Source organism: Amblyomma maculatum, chromosome 1 (genome assembly GCF_055883805.1).
Source record: "Amblyomma maculatum isolate TAMU_Amacu chromosome 1, ASM5588380v1, whole genome shotgun sequence".
In the NCBI taxonomy this organism is placed as follows: domain Eukaryota; kingdom Metazoa; phylum Arthropoda; class Arachnida; order Ixodida; family Ixodidae; genus Amblyomma; species Amblyomma maculatum.
The window spans coordinates 75,017,301-75,034,873 of NC_139344.1; the positions used below are offsets into that span (position 1 = coordinate 75,017,301).

At 42.6% G+C, this 17,573-nt stretch overlaps 1 protein-coding gene across 1 annotated transcript in view; it reads left to right on the forward strand.

Annotated features, from left to right (window-relative positions):
• Positions 1-17,573, forward strand: part of raw (NDT-like domain-containing protein raw) — a 35,317-nt gene that overhangs the window by 16,910 nt on the left and 834 nt on the right. The window contains exons 14-16 of the mRNA XM_084588351.1: positions 2,749-2,887; positions 8,294-8,438; positions 16,362-16,445. Of these exons, the coding sequence (XP_084444477.1) occupies positions 2,749-2,887; positions 8,294-8,438; positions 16,362-16,445 (368 nt within the window). The remainder of the gene's footprint in view (positions 1-2,748; positions 2,888-8,293; positions 8,439-16,361; positions 16,446-17,573) is intronic.

Genomic DNA, 17,573 nt, shown 5'->3' on the forward strand with positions numbered 1-17,573 from the left:
AACCAATGCACTGAGAAAGAAAATCAATTTATAATTGTGCAATTGCAGCATGTAACCAACTGTAAAATAATTTCTATACTTTCTGTCTTCCTAGTTGTCTAACCAGGACAAGGCGTATTTAAGTAATGTTGGCAGAATGCTGTGCATAGTGAAGCTGTGGAATGAGAGACTGCAATGTAGAGCTGTTTCAGAAGGGGTAATAATACTTATTGAATTTAGTCAGTGTTTTTGTTCCGTGTCAACTAGCTGAATTAAGTAACCTCAGTTTTTCTAATGGGCTCAGTGGGGCTAAGCTTGGAGGCATTTATAGTTTTGCCACACAGGAACAAAATCATGGGATTATTGCCTGTCATTGCCATTCTTGATGTCTCTCATCTTGCTGTTTATGTTTTGCATGAAATAACCTGGAAGTGCACTGAACATTTTATTTTAAGCAGATTTTACATTAAATTTTAGTATTAGGTTTCTTAATATTCTACTTGTTAGCATAGTACTTTGCATCCGAGATCAAATTTGAAATGGAGCAGCTATGTCTCCTTCTTCTCATCTATTCTGTAAAAATGTACTTTGTTGATGAAATGACAAAACATCCTTTTTTTGTTTGGCAGGAAATGATTGTGTAAGTGAACATATATTGCAGCATTTTTGGGAGATTGTGGTCAATGCACGTTCAGAGCATAGCAAGCAAATTTTTTTATCACATTATAGTATGAAAAAGACTACTCATAAAGACTGTTTATTTCTGTAGCACTGCAAAATCTGCAGTGTCATGGCAGTTAACACATTATGCCACTTTTTATGTGCATCAATCAAAGGATTAAGCTGCTACACTAAGCCTGTGGTGGAGTACAGTAACTGGTTATAAAAAAGTCGTCTTTGTCGTACAAGGACTCTATGAAAGTGCTGTTGAGAGAACCTCACAGGCATGCGTGAATTGATCATACACAAATACAGATCTCGCCATTCTCATTGCACATGCTGTCTTTGTGGGTGCTATATTACTGGTAGTCCACGTTGTGAAATGGCGATTTCAATTGTAAAGTTTCAGGAGGTAATGCTTTGCTTGATGCTTGTTCCTTTACACAGTTAGTTGTAGCAAAAACAGCTCATTCATTTGAACTTCATGGGACCAGAAAAGTTCACATTATCTGAAGTGTGAATGATGGAATGACCACGAAAAAAACTGGCAGTAACTGCATGTATCATGGTAAATTTATTTGATGAACTACTGCACAGTGATCGCCTATTTTTCAGATGAGTACAGTGCAGCAGGGACTGTTCACATTTCCATCAATTCTTTGTTGTGCGCTCACTGTTGGGAGTGTCAAAGAAAACAGGTTTAAAATGATGATGCCCGCAGCGTCCTATACTGTGTAAAACTACAGTGGGGGAGCCCCCTTACAATCGGTTGCTTCGTTCGTGATGAGCATGCCATTGTGCTGTGCTCCTGGAACGCATGGATTATAAGTGAGGGAAATGCATAGCAGTGCCAATTAGTATCCAAAATGGCATGGTGCGGGGCTTGGTTGACTAGCTAATGTGCAGCTGACAGTTGTTGTCACCGTGGGCTGGCGCAAAGGGAGTGAATTGCTCATTAGCAGTCATAAAAGTGCAGCCATAAGACTACAAGGAAAGCACTTCTGTAATTGTTAATTACCGGAGTAGGACTTACTCCCTTGTTACTAATTTACTGCATCTTGGGGGATTCCCCTGAACCTTGGACCAACACCGTCCCCACTTGCAAGTTGCTCAATTTGCTCTCTCATGCCATCTGATCTGCTAGCCATGCTGGCTGCTAGGGTGGCTGCCCAGGACTGGCAGTGGTCCCCAGTTTTAAATCGGAGACCAGAACGAATTTCCTTCATCTACGAGATATCTGTAAGAACAGTTTAACTTTCCTTTGCAGCCATATAGCTGTACTTGGGTGGGTGCTAAAAAGTAATTGCTCCCTTATTTCAAACTGACTCCACCCTGGGAGATTCCCCTAAACATTGAACCAGCTTATCAGAAGGGCACGGGAAACTCTGAGGCATGTATTTGAGATTTCAGTAGGAATACTTTGATGATTGCTTGCTGTACCAGTGGATGCGACCTCTCTTTGGGAAGTCATTCAAATCAACTTTTGTGAGACCTGCAGCGTCTGAATTAGCGAGCAACCAATGTCATAGACTTGCATAAACGTTGTCCATGGTTGCACTGGCAGTTTGAATTATCCCATTTTACAATTTAACATTGGTCAAATTAACAAGCTTTTTGTAAAATAAATGCAGTTAATCTTAGAAATTCAAGTTTACTGCACTAAATTAAAAGAGAAGGCTTTCATACAGTGCTATTTTAGTGAAAATTTTAAGTTGTACTTTTGAGCAGAAGGTGCCATAGCTGTAGTGTTGGATATTATTTACTTTGCTGGCATAATTCTGAGTGTATGATGTCGGCTGTGGTAGTATGAGCACTAGCAGCAAGTAGTGGACGAGATGCGGTTGCATTGTAATAACTACTGCTTTGGTATCACTAGGTTCGCTATAAGCAGTTGCAGCAGTAGTTGACTTTGCATTGTGAGTTGATGCTGAACATGTAAAAACCATTGACTATTTTGAACACAAGCAAAAGGCCTGTTCTGAACTTCTGGAAGGTGAATGTCAGTTACATGTAGTATAAGTTTGTTTTTCTACTTGCACATTTAGCATGACAGCGGAAATGTGCATATCCCAGCTGTGTTTGCTCATAGTAGCGCATTCCCTTGTGCAGATCGAATTGTTGTTCCAAGGTCGGCCCTTTCTGGTGGAGTTGCAGAAGCGCCATTACCAGCCTACTGGAGCCATGTGTACCTTGGAGGTTCAACGAAAGACGGTAGTTGGAGAGATGACATTGCCATTCCAATCCTCAAGTGAGTAGAAAGCGTTGCTCTGCTCCTTAGAGCACTGGTACAGTCCCCATTGAAAGTATACAGCCCAAGGGGTTTGCCAAGGTCAATGCAGCAGGTCCCGTCACTTGGAAGAAAACGAGTGCAGCTGCCTATTGCCAGCTGCATCAACTAGATGATGGTGATGATGAACGATCCAAAGGGCCCCTGCAAACTGTGTGGTAAAATATTAAAGCACAAAAAATAAGGTTACTCAAAGAACTAGAAAGTAAATATAATATTCACGCGCAGGAATGAATGTAGTTTTTCGTTTCTTGCGTAAGAAAAAATGTGTCATATTTATAATAATATTTGAACTTGTTTTTACTGACCTCTCTCGGCTATTTAGTATCGGCTAGTTCAGATATGGCTGAGACCGAAGCTTTTTCATCCGCGGGATGGGTGTGTCATTGACCTCGGTTCAACGTTCAGTGTTGCGTGCTGTGTGCAGAGTGGGTTATATGTGTCAAATAGTCTATTTCGTTCTGTTGGTTGTGGTACAACTTTACAGCAAGGCGAAGACTGTGCGTGCTCGATGAGAAACTGATTTCTGCTGCATGTGCGCATTTCCGGACAATGCGACAATGCTGCACCACAGTTCGGTGGCTCGGCTCGGCCAGCTCGGCCTCCTAGGCATGTCACAAAAGTGGCGGTTTGTTTTACGGATACACGTCTGCACTAGCGACATATCGGTGCGTCTGTTTTAATTGAACAGTGAAGGTGAGATTTTATTGCCCCCAAGACGCGTGTCTCATTGCACAAAGCCTTCCATTCCGCTCCCTTTGCTGCGTGTTTTACTTACTGCGTCGCATTACCGCACCAACGTTAGCTGAATGTGCTTTAGCTGGTATCACAGGGATGTTCCTATTGTCATTGGGATCGTTCTCATGAATATGTTAAATGCTGAAGTTGTCAATTTGTAGCCTCATATTGACTCCTCTCAGTGACAAATGAAGCACGAGTAAAATAATGGAATCGTGAACAGGGCGAGATTTTATTTGTAGGAAGCGAAGCTATATCACAGATATTTTCACTTTTTAGATGCATTAACTTCTAAATACTAGCAATGCCAATTCGAATTTCTTACCTAAGCTCTTACAGCTGGGTGTTCTAATGCTAGCGTTAGTTATTCCGTTCGTTTTATCTTTGGCACTGATATATACTTTGCTTGTTAGCAAAATCTTTTACCCTTTTATAATCTCACCGCGTCTCATTTGGAGACCTAAGCTCAGGTCATTTTATCACGGGGATTTCATGAAGACCATGATGAATGAGCGGTGGTCGCTTTCTTACAGTTCAAGATTTGCATTGTCGTGAAGAGTCTATGCAAGTAATCGTGAATTAATAAAGCCTGGCTTTCGATGCAGCACAGCTTCCCTCGTTTATACCCTTAGTGAAATCGCTCAAGCCATGGGATTCTTATCCATGTGCTTGCCGAATTAACTTGAAGGCCCTTTATGTTCACAAACGTGCCCAAAGAAATAAGCCCCAGAATGCGTTTACATGACGCGCGACAAAAGACTAGGCTAATGACGACGGAGGCAGAAGGATGCTAAGGTGTTTGAAAATGCCGTAACATTTCAGTTAACGTAAAACTTGACAGTAGAAATTCATGTCAAGTAAAGTTGGCTGAACAGTTACGGTGTCCATTTTTCTGCCTTCCCCAAGCGTCATTCTGCCTCCATCGTCGTTGGTCTTGTTTTTGTCCAAAAGTAAAAAGACAGAATCAAATTCCCCACCAATAGTACATCACTGTGATGTTACAAGTTTTCCTGATGTCACAACGTCACATGTTTGCTTTGCCGTACAGTTAGCAGGGGCGCTGGGAAACTAAAGCCTCGCTCAGAGTCGACACACAGGCTTCTATGGGCGTTACGCTACCATTTACTCTACCATGTATTTGCTTCTAAGCTGTTCAGTAGGGCTCCCTAACACCTCTGGTAGTCAAAAACTCTGAAGGATTAAGGACACCAGTCCATTTGGCTCTTGGAGAGATTATATGGTCGCTGAGGACTCAAAACTAGCTGTGCTTAGGACTTCAATGCAAACCCTTTGGGATGTGTATTTCTGACAGAGGGGTGACACCACTTCTTGACACTACAGGCACCGTCCACCTAAGTGCAGGGGAAAAACTTTTTTTAGCATTTCTTCAGATTCCAGTATGGAATTTGGTGCAGTGCTTTCGTAAAGCAAGTGCCAATTTGTGTAGTGTTTAAAACTTGTATGCATTTGTTTTTTTTCCAGTCTCCGGCACTACAATCAAATCTCGATATACCGAATCCTGTGGGACCGCAAAAAATAATTGGTTATTTTGAAATTGGTTGTAATGAAAAATCTGCAATTATAAGCCAGTGGTCAAACCTACATATGCAAATAACGTACCTTGGCAGTAGGCACGTGTGTAGACAAGCAAAACCTCAAATGAAAATGTTGCACTAACTCCAAAGCTGATTTATTTGAAGAAATCAATTATTTTCTTCTGCCGCGTGCAGCAAACACGACCGTGCACTACATTACACCGCTACAGCACATACACCTTCTACTTTGCGGAACACCTTGTCGCATGTGTGATTGCACCGAGCGGTGAAACTACGGACTTTGTCCATGTGCAAAAAATAATCAATAAAAACATAAGAGTTCAATATGACCTCATCTTCTATGCTCCCTGAAGTTTTAAAATCGTGTCTCGGTCTTTCAAAATGGTTGCGGCAGTCGATGGGGCAATGCTACCTGTCTGTAGAGGCCGAATCGCTTTTTCCCTGGGTCGATCTCTTGCAGTGAAAGCGGCTGCGTTTATATCTTCTTGGCACTTCGCTGGCTAATATCATCGCTCTCGCGCAAACTTCGCAATAAGTTAATCCGCGGCATAAAAAAAAAAATCTTCCAGCACGCTGGAACGCACAAACTACCGACCCGCGTACGACCCACAAGAAAAAAACGCAGGCAGCTAGGCCTGCTGGCTACTGCGTAATAAACCATAGCTTCGTGGTGGCGCTAGGAGCTGGTACTAGATGTGCTGATGATGATAGCTACAGCCCACGGACCATACACACAGAAACGGTGGTTTCTGTTTCACGCGAGAGTTGCAAGCTGCGGCGCTGTTAATTTTAGCTGAATTCGTAATACTGATCCAAAATTATAGAAGAAGAAATAAAATATGTTTGTTATTCTGAAATTACGCTATTTTGAAATTCGTAATTCTGAAATATTTTTACATTGAAAACATAGCAAATCTGCTGGGGATTATTGAAACATTCGTTGATTTGAAAAATTCGTTAATGTGGTGTTCGTAGTAACGAGATTTCACTGTATCTAGCTTGGTTATTGAGATCAGTCATGTCGGGAACTTCCACTGTTCAGACAGAATTTGAAGCTTTGAATTGAGATTGCTTTCGTGTTGTGTTACTAATGTGATGACAGTAACATCACATTAGTTGCATGATACAGTTTGGTTTCCACTAGTACCACACACAGGAAAACGTATCATCACACATAAACTGAACAGGCTTGTAAATGGCGGTTTTTTACGTTTTCTTCACAAAGTAAACATGAGAAAGGAATCAGTAGTGAATTAACTTTGAGCCTGGCTACTGCTAGTTGATTCTGAATGATAAATAATAGTGTTGAGTCATCCCATCTCAAACATTCTGGTGTGGTACTTGGTTACTCGGTGTTGTCTGAAAAAAAAATTAATGGCTTTTTGGTGTATGGGAAATGGTACTGTGGAACATTATTAATCTGAACCCACTTTATTCAAACATACCGTTTATAAAAACCTGCACTTTGGTTCTGTCAATATTATGCATTTGCTTTTTATGGCATCCCTTGATTCGAACCTCACATACAGCAGAATTTGGATAACATAAATCTAAATGGGGCATGAAAAACGTCATATTATTTGTCAAAATTTCATACATATTAAAGTTGTGCTGAGCTCCCACCTCCTTCCTTTGTTCTTGCTCTGTGAAGTGCAGTTTGGTCACACAAAATACAGCCACATGTCATTCACTCTAAAGCTTCTTCATAGGAGCAGACTTCACCCTACCCTGCCCTGGTCTTTCATGTGCTTTTTTCTGCATGCCTTCTCATTTTTGAACAAGTTTGTTTATTTTATTCGGGCGTATATATATATATATATATATATATATATATATATATATATATATATATATATATATATATATATATATATATCAGTTCAGTTCAGGCGTTCAGTCGTGTCCGACTCTTCGTGACCCTATGGACCAATGCACGCCACGCTTTCTGGTCTCTCACTATCTTCTTAACATCAGATCTTACATTCCATGTTGCTATGTGATATATCTCCTTGCAACATCGGACTTTCTGGTCGCTTCCCGACACATCCACAACTGAGCGTCCTTTTGGCTTTAGCCCAGCCGCTTCATTCGTCCTGGAGCTACTAGGAATCGCCCTTTGTTCATCCCCGGTAACATGTGGGACGCCTTCCAACCTGGGGGGCTCATCTTCCGGCGCCATATCGATAATGGTATTGTGACTGGCCATAGGGTTTTCTTGGCAGGAAATACTGGAGTGGGTTGCCATTACCTTCTCCAGTGAATCACATTTTGTCAGAACTCTCTGCCGTGACCTGTCTATCTTGGGTGGCCCTACACAGCAGAGCTCACGACTTCATCGAGTTTTGCAAGCCCCTCCGCCACGACAAGGCAGTGATCCATATATATATATATATATATATTTTTTTTTTTTTTTTTTGCTGAATTTGCCGTTTTCATTGTTTCGCTGAGTGGCAAAGAAACATCAGCAGTCAGAAGTACCTCAGCTGTGTACTTGACCATTCCTGTCGTGCTGCGTGCGGCTGGAAATAGTGACATTGCTTTCGGTGACTCCTCGCTGCCCATGTGAATTGAGCCTGGGAGCAGGGTACGAGTTTGCCATGGCCTGCAGTGTGTCACTCATAAGCCCTCAACTTCGACCAGTTTCCTATCTCCTTTGTCACCTCTCATTCTTCACGGGCAGAAGACGTGTACGCGTTGTTCTCCCTAGACCTTGGCTCCGTGCCACTGGCCGCATCGTAGATCAGGTTGTGCTCATCTCCGCACATTCACAGGCGCTCACCTTCAAGCGCACTACTGGCTGTTCAACAAACTGTAGAAATGTATACAAAAGCACTGTAGACTAAGCAGTGTCAGCGCACATACTTCGCATTTGAATAGCCATACAAATTGGCAGTAAATCTATTTTTTTTCATTTCATGGACAAATTGACAGAAATGTAAACAAGTAATTCCAGGTGGTTCACAGGATCTTATTACATGTGTACCGCATTACAGTGCACGAATTTCTACATATTATGCGTCTGTTTCTGGATAGCTAATTTTTATTCATGTCCTTCTTTCTCATTTGCCCACAGGAAGCATGGATTGACACATTCCGTCCCATTCCACTCCCCGTGGAATGCTCGCTTAAGCCCGCTTGAGATGCACATCATCAACAGTGCTCAAGTACTGCTCTTCGTCATCACCAAGACTGCACGCTGTGTAGCTGAAATGCTAGTGGTCAGTGAACCTCTTTCTAGTATGAACTGTGGCCTTTGCACGGAATTAATGCAAATGCATAGGGACATGCCTTGCGTGGTTAATTGAACCATGTGCAAAACCTTGTGGTTGCACAGAAAGAAGTGGGCAATGGACAACAGCATTACACCAAAATCATTTAGTACAGTTTTGGTGGGTTGTCAATTGTCTGAACAGCTTGAATTGAGCTGTGATTAGCATGGGGAATACAGTCGAACCCGGATATGTCGAACTCGAAGGGGATCGCGAAACGTTCGATATATCGATAATTCGATATACAGAAATCGGCTCGAGACGCTACTTGCGATCGTGAAAAATGATACTGTATTTGTCGCGTAATCAACCCAGTTGCATAATGAACCCACCCCCACTTTCGCCCCCCCCCCCCCCCGGGACTGAAAAAAAAAAAAAAGCATTCGGAGGCGCGTCTCTTTCAATCGTTGCATTCACAGCTCATTTATTGGCAGCGCGCCAAGATGCTATGCAGTGATAACGTCACAGCATGTTTATCTTTTGACTATACTATAGTGCCTAGAAATATACTATATAACTATACTTTTGACCTGCAGTGGCAGGGAGCGAACTTGGTAGAGTGCCCGTGATGGCTTGATTGCACAAGCCTGGTTCGATTTATCACACCGCTCTTGGGGCAGGCGTAGTCCACTACCACAAAACCATTGGAAGCATGATAGCTGCAAATGCCGTTTGAAGAAAACAATGCCTAAAGTCTCTGTCATGATTGCGTGCTTTCGTGGGTTCATATATTTAAGAATGGACTAGATAGAATGGTTCATAGATAGAAGAACGGAAAAAGAAAAATTTGCTGCTTCTGTGTTCGCAGCCGTCATAGCTTAATACGTGCAGCACTACGAAACAAGACGCACATCGCAAGTCAGCCGCCACGCGCAGGGCATTCACAACACACACTGGAGAAAGCGTCTGCCATGGGCCGAGCTGGCTTGTCCATGCATGCATAGTGCGTGCTGCTGCGAATGAAGACCAGAAAAGAAAGAGGAAGAGGAGAGATAAAGCTGAGCAGAAGAGTGGGCACACCTTTGCGCTTCGCTCTATCGCGTTTTTCCCCTCTCCCGAATACCATGGCTGCATTGGTTCTCTCTCGTTCCTTCACACACATGGCTTGCAAACGTCATGTGATGGCATTCGGCAGCGATTCCTGCAAATGCGGACGCCTTTGGAGAAAGGGCGCGGCGCTGCCCTAGACCAGCCGTCGCCGAACTAGGCCCTCTCATTCCTTCTGCGTTTGGCTTGAAAACGTCACGCGGCAAACGACCGAGGGTGATGCAATCATCTTTGGGGAAGGCGCACCGTCTAATGCGAGGTGCGGAGTTAGATATATCGAACGGCCGGTGAAATTGAGTTCGATATACGATACAGCTTTCCTATACTTTTACATGGGATTTTGAAGGGGATATTCCACGAGTTTGATGTAACCAAAATTCGAATTATCCGGATTCGATATATCTGGGTTCGACTGTAGAAAGGGAAGTGCATAGGATCGAGAGAGCACCAAGTGCTTGTTCATCATTCCAGAGAGCAGATGCATGCAGTTCATTTTTTTCTCCTTGCACTTGCATTTATTTACTCAAGTTGGCACAAAATATAGTGATAGAGATTGCAAGTGATGCTATCATCGCCATGTTTTGCTGAACTGCTGGCTCAGGGCTACTGCACATGAAAGTTCATTCTGTCTCACGATTTTTCTTAGTTTTATAAATAATTTAGTTAATGTTGTGAAAAGCTTGCTGTGAACAGAGTGCATGAATGCACGCTTTTCACACTTTCGATGGGTTTTATTCTCTATGGTACCAGCCTGCAAAGTGGGTCCAGTCTTTGCTTCCTCGCTTTCATTTATGCTTGCCGTTGGATCTGTTTGAATCATAAAAGCTGCATATTTCATAAGTTTCACCCACTTTGAGCAAATTTGTATTTCTCTAGTAGCAGTACCATGAGATTAAACTGCTTTCATGTTCTGTGCTTTTGTCATGGACCTTTAGTTCTCAAGAAAGCACTCTTACAGGGGTGGAAGTGCTGCTCCATTTGCTTCATTCTGCTTCATTCTGCTCCAAACTGCTTTTCCTGCTACAAACGGGCTGCTGTGGTGTTTTTCCATCAAATTTAGCGGCCAGTAAGGGTGTAGCTTCTAAAACAAGCGATCCGATGCGATCTGATGCGATTTCATTAAGCGACTGTGAGAACGCAGCAGGGTGATGATATCTGAGTTGCATCTACACTGCTTAGCCAATACTATGGACAGCACACCGGTGGCAGACGTGTAATTCACCTCGTGCTGAGCGTAATATATATAAATTATTCATAAAGTACAAAATCATGAAATAATAAATGTTTGTTCGCAAGTAAATTTAGAACGAGCCCCAAGTAATTGAAGGGAGTTGATTGCGAGAAACAAATGCTATATGCATGTGACATGCATATTTCTCCCAGCCATTTGAATCACCTTGGGTGAAGGAATAGAGAGCAGCGAGGGAATGAAGCAGACACTGCGAACTACTGCCAGCCATTATGTTCGTCTTTCTCCAAAGAACCACACGAGTTGTTCTAATGGTTCTACTTTGAAAACCAGCAGGTACTTCGCCATTGAGGCTGTCATGGATATGCGAGGTCAGAGCATACTTAACTGTTACGGGGGTGATGTCACTTAAGTGCCAGTCACTAAAAGTGTTCTTAAGAGCATTTGAAAGCCACACAAGACCTATTACCAGCATACTGAAATTAAGGAAGCCCAAGCATAGCTCAAGTGATATTGTGAGCAGTCACTGACTGAAGGCCATGAAGTAAAGAATCTGGAGGAGCAAAAGGCTACCGTTCAGTGCCGCTGTCCTCCCTGAAGCCGCCACTGACCAATGCCCAGAAAGTTATCAGCACAGCATAGGATTGAAAGGAATATGCACAAAAAGAGCAGAAATGTGCTGTTCATCGATGTGAGCTAAAAACTAGTGTCTTTACTAGAGCGCATCAAAGTGTTAGACTCCACCTTTGAATCTGTCAAGTCAAAATAGTGAATGGCTTTTCAAAGTTGGTGTTCAGTCATGAAGTGTAGGAGCAAGCATTCCATTTGCTGCCAGTCTCTTCCAAATTGTTGCTCAGGTCAGTTGTGTAACCTTAAGGATCTGTACTTTTGGACTGTTTCTCTTTGCTTGTCAGAGGTGCGTACATAGTCAGCAAAATCATTGAATCAAAAGCATTCAAATACAGTCAAATCTCGATATAACGAATACCGTGGGACCGCGAAAAATCATTCATTATTTTGAAATATCGTTGTAATGAAAAAATCTGCGGTTATAAGCCAGTGATCAAACCTAGGTATGAAAATGACGTACCTTGGCAGTAGGCACGTGTGTAGACAAGCAAAACCTGAAGTGAAAAGGTTGCACTAACTCCAAAGCTGATTTATTTGAAGAAATCCATTATTTTCTTCTGCCGCGTGCAGCAAACACGACCGCGCACTACATTACACCACTACAGCACATACACCTTCTGCTTTCCGGAACACCTCATCGCGAGCGTGATTGCACCGAGCGATGAAAGTACGGATTTTGTCCATGTGCAAGAAAAAAAAAAAAAAAAAAAGATCGGAGTTTTTTATGACCCCATCTTCAGTGCTCCCTGTGCTTTGAAAATCTTGTCTCGGTCTTTCATAATGATCGCGGCAGTCGATGGGGCAATACTAGCTGTCTGTAGAGGCCGAATCGCTTTTTCCCTGCGTCGATTTCTTGCAGTGAAAGCAGCTGCGTTCATATCTTCTTGGCACTTCGCTGGCTAATATCATCGCCAATCCCGCACAAACTTCACAATAAGATAATCAGCGGCAAAAAAAAAAAAAAAATACCGTCCCGCACACGCGAACGCACGAACGACCGAGTCGTGTACGGCACACAACACAGGAAGAAAAAAAACGCAGGCAGCTAGGCCTGCTGGCTACTGCGTAATAAACCCTAGCTTCATGGTGGCGCTAGGAGCTGGTCCTAGATGTCCTGATGATGATAGCTACAGCCCACGGACCATACACACAGAAACGGCGGTTTCTGTTTCGTTTCACGCGAGAGTTGCAAGCTGCGGTGCTGTTAATTTTAGCCAGATTCGTAATACTAATGTTCCAAAATTATAGAACAAGAAATAAAATACGTTCGTTATTCTGAAATATACGCTATTTTGAAATTCGTAATTCTGAAATAGTTTTACATTGAAAACATGGCAAATCTGCCGGGGATTCTTAAAAAATTAGTTAATTTGAAAAGTTCGTTAATGTGGTGTTTGTAGTAACGAGATTTCACTGTAGGATGTCTTTATGTCAGGAAGTGAAAAATTGCCATTTATAAAAGCGTTTGAACCAAGAAACATGCTCCAAAACACAATTTAAGTGTTCCAAAACTCACTTTATTGCTCCAAATCTGCTCCAAAATGGCTTTATTACTGCTCTCTGAGATGCTCCAAAATGCTCGAGCCTGCTTCCACCCCTGCCTCTAGATCACAGAGTCAAATGAATGCTGTGCTTGGCTCATTTAAAGTACCAGTATTCAGAACTTTTTAACAAATGCAGTATGTGAAAAAGAATATATATAAACAAAGAAAGAAGAGAGGGCTAGCACAAGCTTTTTATGTAGAAATAAGCCAGTGCTAATGGACAAACACATGCATATAATAATCGTCATCGTAATCCACAATAGGGGGACGTCAAGTACTAAGATTTGCAGATCAACCTACTTACTGTCCGTTGTATGCAAACTATTAACTAGGGCAATCAGTAATCAAATTAGGTCATGCTTAGCCTTCAGCCAATAATAGTACCAGGTTGGCCCTCAGAAAAGCTACTCGAGAGTAACCTTATTCACACCAAAAATCAGGTGATAGGGAAATGTGTGGTATATAACCAACCTCTATATATAGCCTTCATAAATTATGAGAAAGCACTGTACTCTGTCAGAAACCCAGATGTCATACAGGCATTACGTAACCAGGGTGTAGAAGAGGCGTATCATATGCAAACCGGCTAGAAAGTATTTATAGCAGTGGCGCAGCCATCATAGTCCTTCGTAGCGAAAGCGATAAAATTGCATCAGCAAAGTAAGTAGTCAGACACACATAACCTAGGTCGGGAAGAGTCGGAGGTAAAAGTTAGTGAAGAAATACCTTGGGGGGACAGTCCCCGCTTCGCTGATGAAGATAAAATAGCCTTGCTGAATTGCTCAGGGGCTCTGTTGAGAAGAACTTTTGAGGCCTTAGACAAGTGAAGCAGAACGGTGAGTCTGAAAATTAATATGAAGAAATTTAAAGTGATGTTCAGTAGTCTAGGAAGGTAACAGTAGTTTACAACATGCAGCAAAGCAATGGAAATAGTAAGGGAATGCATCTACTTGGGGCAGGTAGTGACCGTTTGGACAAGAGTGGTGCAGATCTAGAAACTACAAGAATAAGAGTGCCATGAAATTGGTTTGGCAGTTGCTCTGAGATAACGAATTGCAGTTTACCAATATCTCTCTTTCACATATGTGAAAGTGCTGGAAGATATATATAGTAGCTGCACAGCAACCATAGTTCTGCATAAAGAAAGTAACAAAATTACCATAAAGAAGGGAGTTAGGCAAGGAGACACAATCTCCCCAGTACTATTCACAGCTTGCTTAGAGGAAGTATTCAGAGACTTAGAATGGGAGCAGTTAGGAATAAGGGTAGATGGAGAATACCTCAGTAATCTGCGATTTGCTGATGACATTGCCTTGATAAGTAACTCGGGGGATGAACAGCAAATAATGATTGATGACCTAGATAGGAAAAGTAGAAAGGTAGGCTTGAAAATCAATATGCAGAAGACTAAGGTAATGTTCAACAGCCTCGGGAAGGAACTGCAGTTTACGTTAGGTAGCCAAGCACTGGAAGTAGAAGGCGAATATGTCTACTTAGGACAGGCAGGAACCACAGATCCGGACCATGAAAAGGAAATAACAAGAAGAATAAGATTGGGATGGAGCGCATTTGGCAAGCATTCGCAGATTATGACTAGCAGCTTACCGGTATCGCTGAAGAGGAAAGTATACAACAGTTGCATCTTGCCTGTACTCACCTATGGGGATGAAACGTGGGGGCTAACCAAGAGGGTTCTACTTAAGTTGAGGACAACCTAGAGGGCTATAGAAAGAAAAATGGTAGGGGTAACATTAAGAGATAGGAAGCGTGCAGAGCGGATCAGAGAAATAACTCGTTACTGACATTCTAGCGGAAATTAAGAAGAAGAAATGGACATGGGCAGGACATGTAGTGTGAAGAGAGAATAACCGATGGTTGCTTAGGGTAACAAACTGGATTCCAAGGGAAGGAACGCGTAACAGGGGGTGGCAGAAAGTTAGGTGGGCGGATGAGGTTAAGAAGTTCACAGGGGTCAAGCGGATGCAGCTAGCACAGAACCGGGTTAATTGGAGAAATATGAGAGAGGCCTTCGCCCTACAGTGGATACAGTCAGGCTGATGATGATGATGAATATCTCTCGGGAGGGAAATAAACAGCTAACAAGAAGGACTGCACTTAAATTAACATTAGGAGGTTAGGTGAGAGCAGAATAGCTGATGGGACAAACATGAGTTGATGATATCCTAGTTGAAATCGAGAAAAAATGGGCATGAGCAGGATATGTAATGCAAGGTAAGATGACTGATAGTTTCTTAAGGCAAAGAGTGGCTTGGAAAAGAGAGCAGGCATAGCAGGGGGCATTAGAGGACCAGGCAGGTGGATGAGATTAGGACGTTTTGCAAGAATAGAATGGCCACAGGTAAGCACAGGGCAAAGGTTAATTGGAGGGATTCAGAAGTGTGCTTTCATTTGCTGTACAAAACGAGGCTTGTTTCTAAAAAGCTCCAGCAAGCTCACATGCTGTCTGGTTGGTTTTTCAAAGTTATTGTTTTGTCAATGCTGTGAGGCATGCCTGGTCACGCATAGTCCTAAGGCATGTGCAAAAGTTCAGGGGCGGTTGGAGACCACGATTAAAAAGAAAAAAAATCTGGCACACTATACCGTTTCATCACATATTTCAAATTGTGGGACACCCTACATGTGCAGGGTACAGCTTCTGGACTCGCCTCTTTGTTTCAGCTATTTTTATGGCATGTCCTGCCCTTCATTATTTGTGATAGCATCTCAGGCATAGCAAATTAGCTGACGATGGGAACCTGGATTTCATGAACATGTTGACCAGATTGTTAAAACTGTCCTGCATTGGGTGTACACAGGGCTTTGCTGTGGTGCCTTGTAAAAAGAAGGAAGCAGTGTCTCTTTTTACCATCTTTGAATGGGTACTCTTATGGTAACAGGCCCTTTGGTGGTTGCCTCTCCACAAATAAAAGTTGAAATGCAGTACTTCACAGTGGAACTAGTGATGTGAGGAGATACAATGGTCTTGTATAACAACAGTAGTTGCTAACTATGAGCAGGGGTATGCAGCTTGTGTATTATTCCACTGAACAGTTAACAGGATCAGTTTTTAATATTTGACTATACCAAACAAGCCAAATGCATCGAATCTGGTTGTTAGCTTTATATATTTAGATAATCAGAGAAGTCTTAACAGGGGACTAGTTCCTGTCTCAGAGGAATTGTATGCAGTGGTTACTGCAGACTTGATTTGTATCCGACTACAATACCTTGCTGCTGAAGTGACAACATGCTTTCAGCATGCATATTTTTGCACCATAATTATTTTTGCTGCAAGACCCCTGTGCTCACTTGAAAAAATTTGCTCTTGAAGTGCCTTTGCATTGCTTTAAAAGTGGTATTGACTGATGTGTGTATGGAGCATTGTTCTGTTACTGTGAACATTCATTTGTGTCTAGGGTTGCAACTGCTACTTACGAGTTTAATTGGGTTTTTTCTTGACAGGCCGTGCATTATGTTGGCTTGGGTTGCAACGTCGTTCTCTGTATTCAGTACCTGGAAAGTGACGTGGTCATTGATGGAGAAAAGGTAATTTTCTTTTATGTCAAGTGCAGCCCAAATACATCTTGGGCGTGTGCCACTTCGGGCTCAGGTGGTACTAGGCCTTCAGTAGTGTTCAAACTCCAAGTTTGAATTATGATCCGAAACGGAATGTGACTTGCTTCATCAGGCAATGTATGCACATACAAATACTATTTGTAATGATTTTTATAATTCAGTCACCTATGTCAAGCTATTGTTTATACTGAACTGTCTGAATAGCCCCTTGAAAATCTCATGCAAAATTATAGCAATCTTGTTCATGTTTATCGAACTCCCATTAATGAAACGTTCAATATATCGAACTGTGCCATGCTACAGCAAGGGGTGCTTTTTCTAATGGTGCTCCCATGATCACTTTGAGCATGTGAATTCGAGTCGGGTGAGTGTTCTTTGGTAGTGGTAACGCTCTAAAGCCACATGATGAAGTGAACATTTGAGTCCGCTTAAAAGTGGCTTTCAGTCTGGCGTGCTGTATTGGTGTCATGTGGGAAGCCAATGCTTGTCACATCACTTGTCATGCGATGAAGCCAGCTTGGCTAACCAAAGGCTTGCGGTGGCTCTCGCGCGACCTGCTTTGTACTGAAGACGACACAAAAATAAGCTGTGCCCTAATTTCAGTTGAGATAATAGAGACCTTTAGTTTAACACTACCGCCTACCGCTACCGCGCAAGTGTTCGTACACATGCACGGATCACCCTGATGGTGACAGATGGCACCATGTTCCCGTGAAATGCTGATGGACTCGATACACAGGGGCCAATCAGTGCATGCATGGCTGACGGCACGCAGTAGCATTGAGCAGTAGCACTAAACTAAAGGTTTCTGTTATTACGTTCGGAGTGCACCAGTAACAAAATGAGACCTCTTTTGCACCGATGGCATGCTTTCCGCAGAACAGGAGCCTTAACACTGTCGCTGTAATAGTGCAGCCTTCTGCGGCATCCTCACAAGTCCGCATTAGGAGGCAGCAGCACATGACGAGCAGAATTTTCGGCACGCAGGAAGAACCACACGAACGGAAGTGAAGAGAATGCACACTCATACCAGAACAGCAAGATACTTTCTAAAAAGAACAGATGCCTGTGGTGCACCCATCTCGGTCCAAAACATTG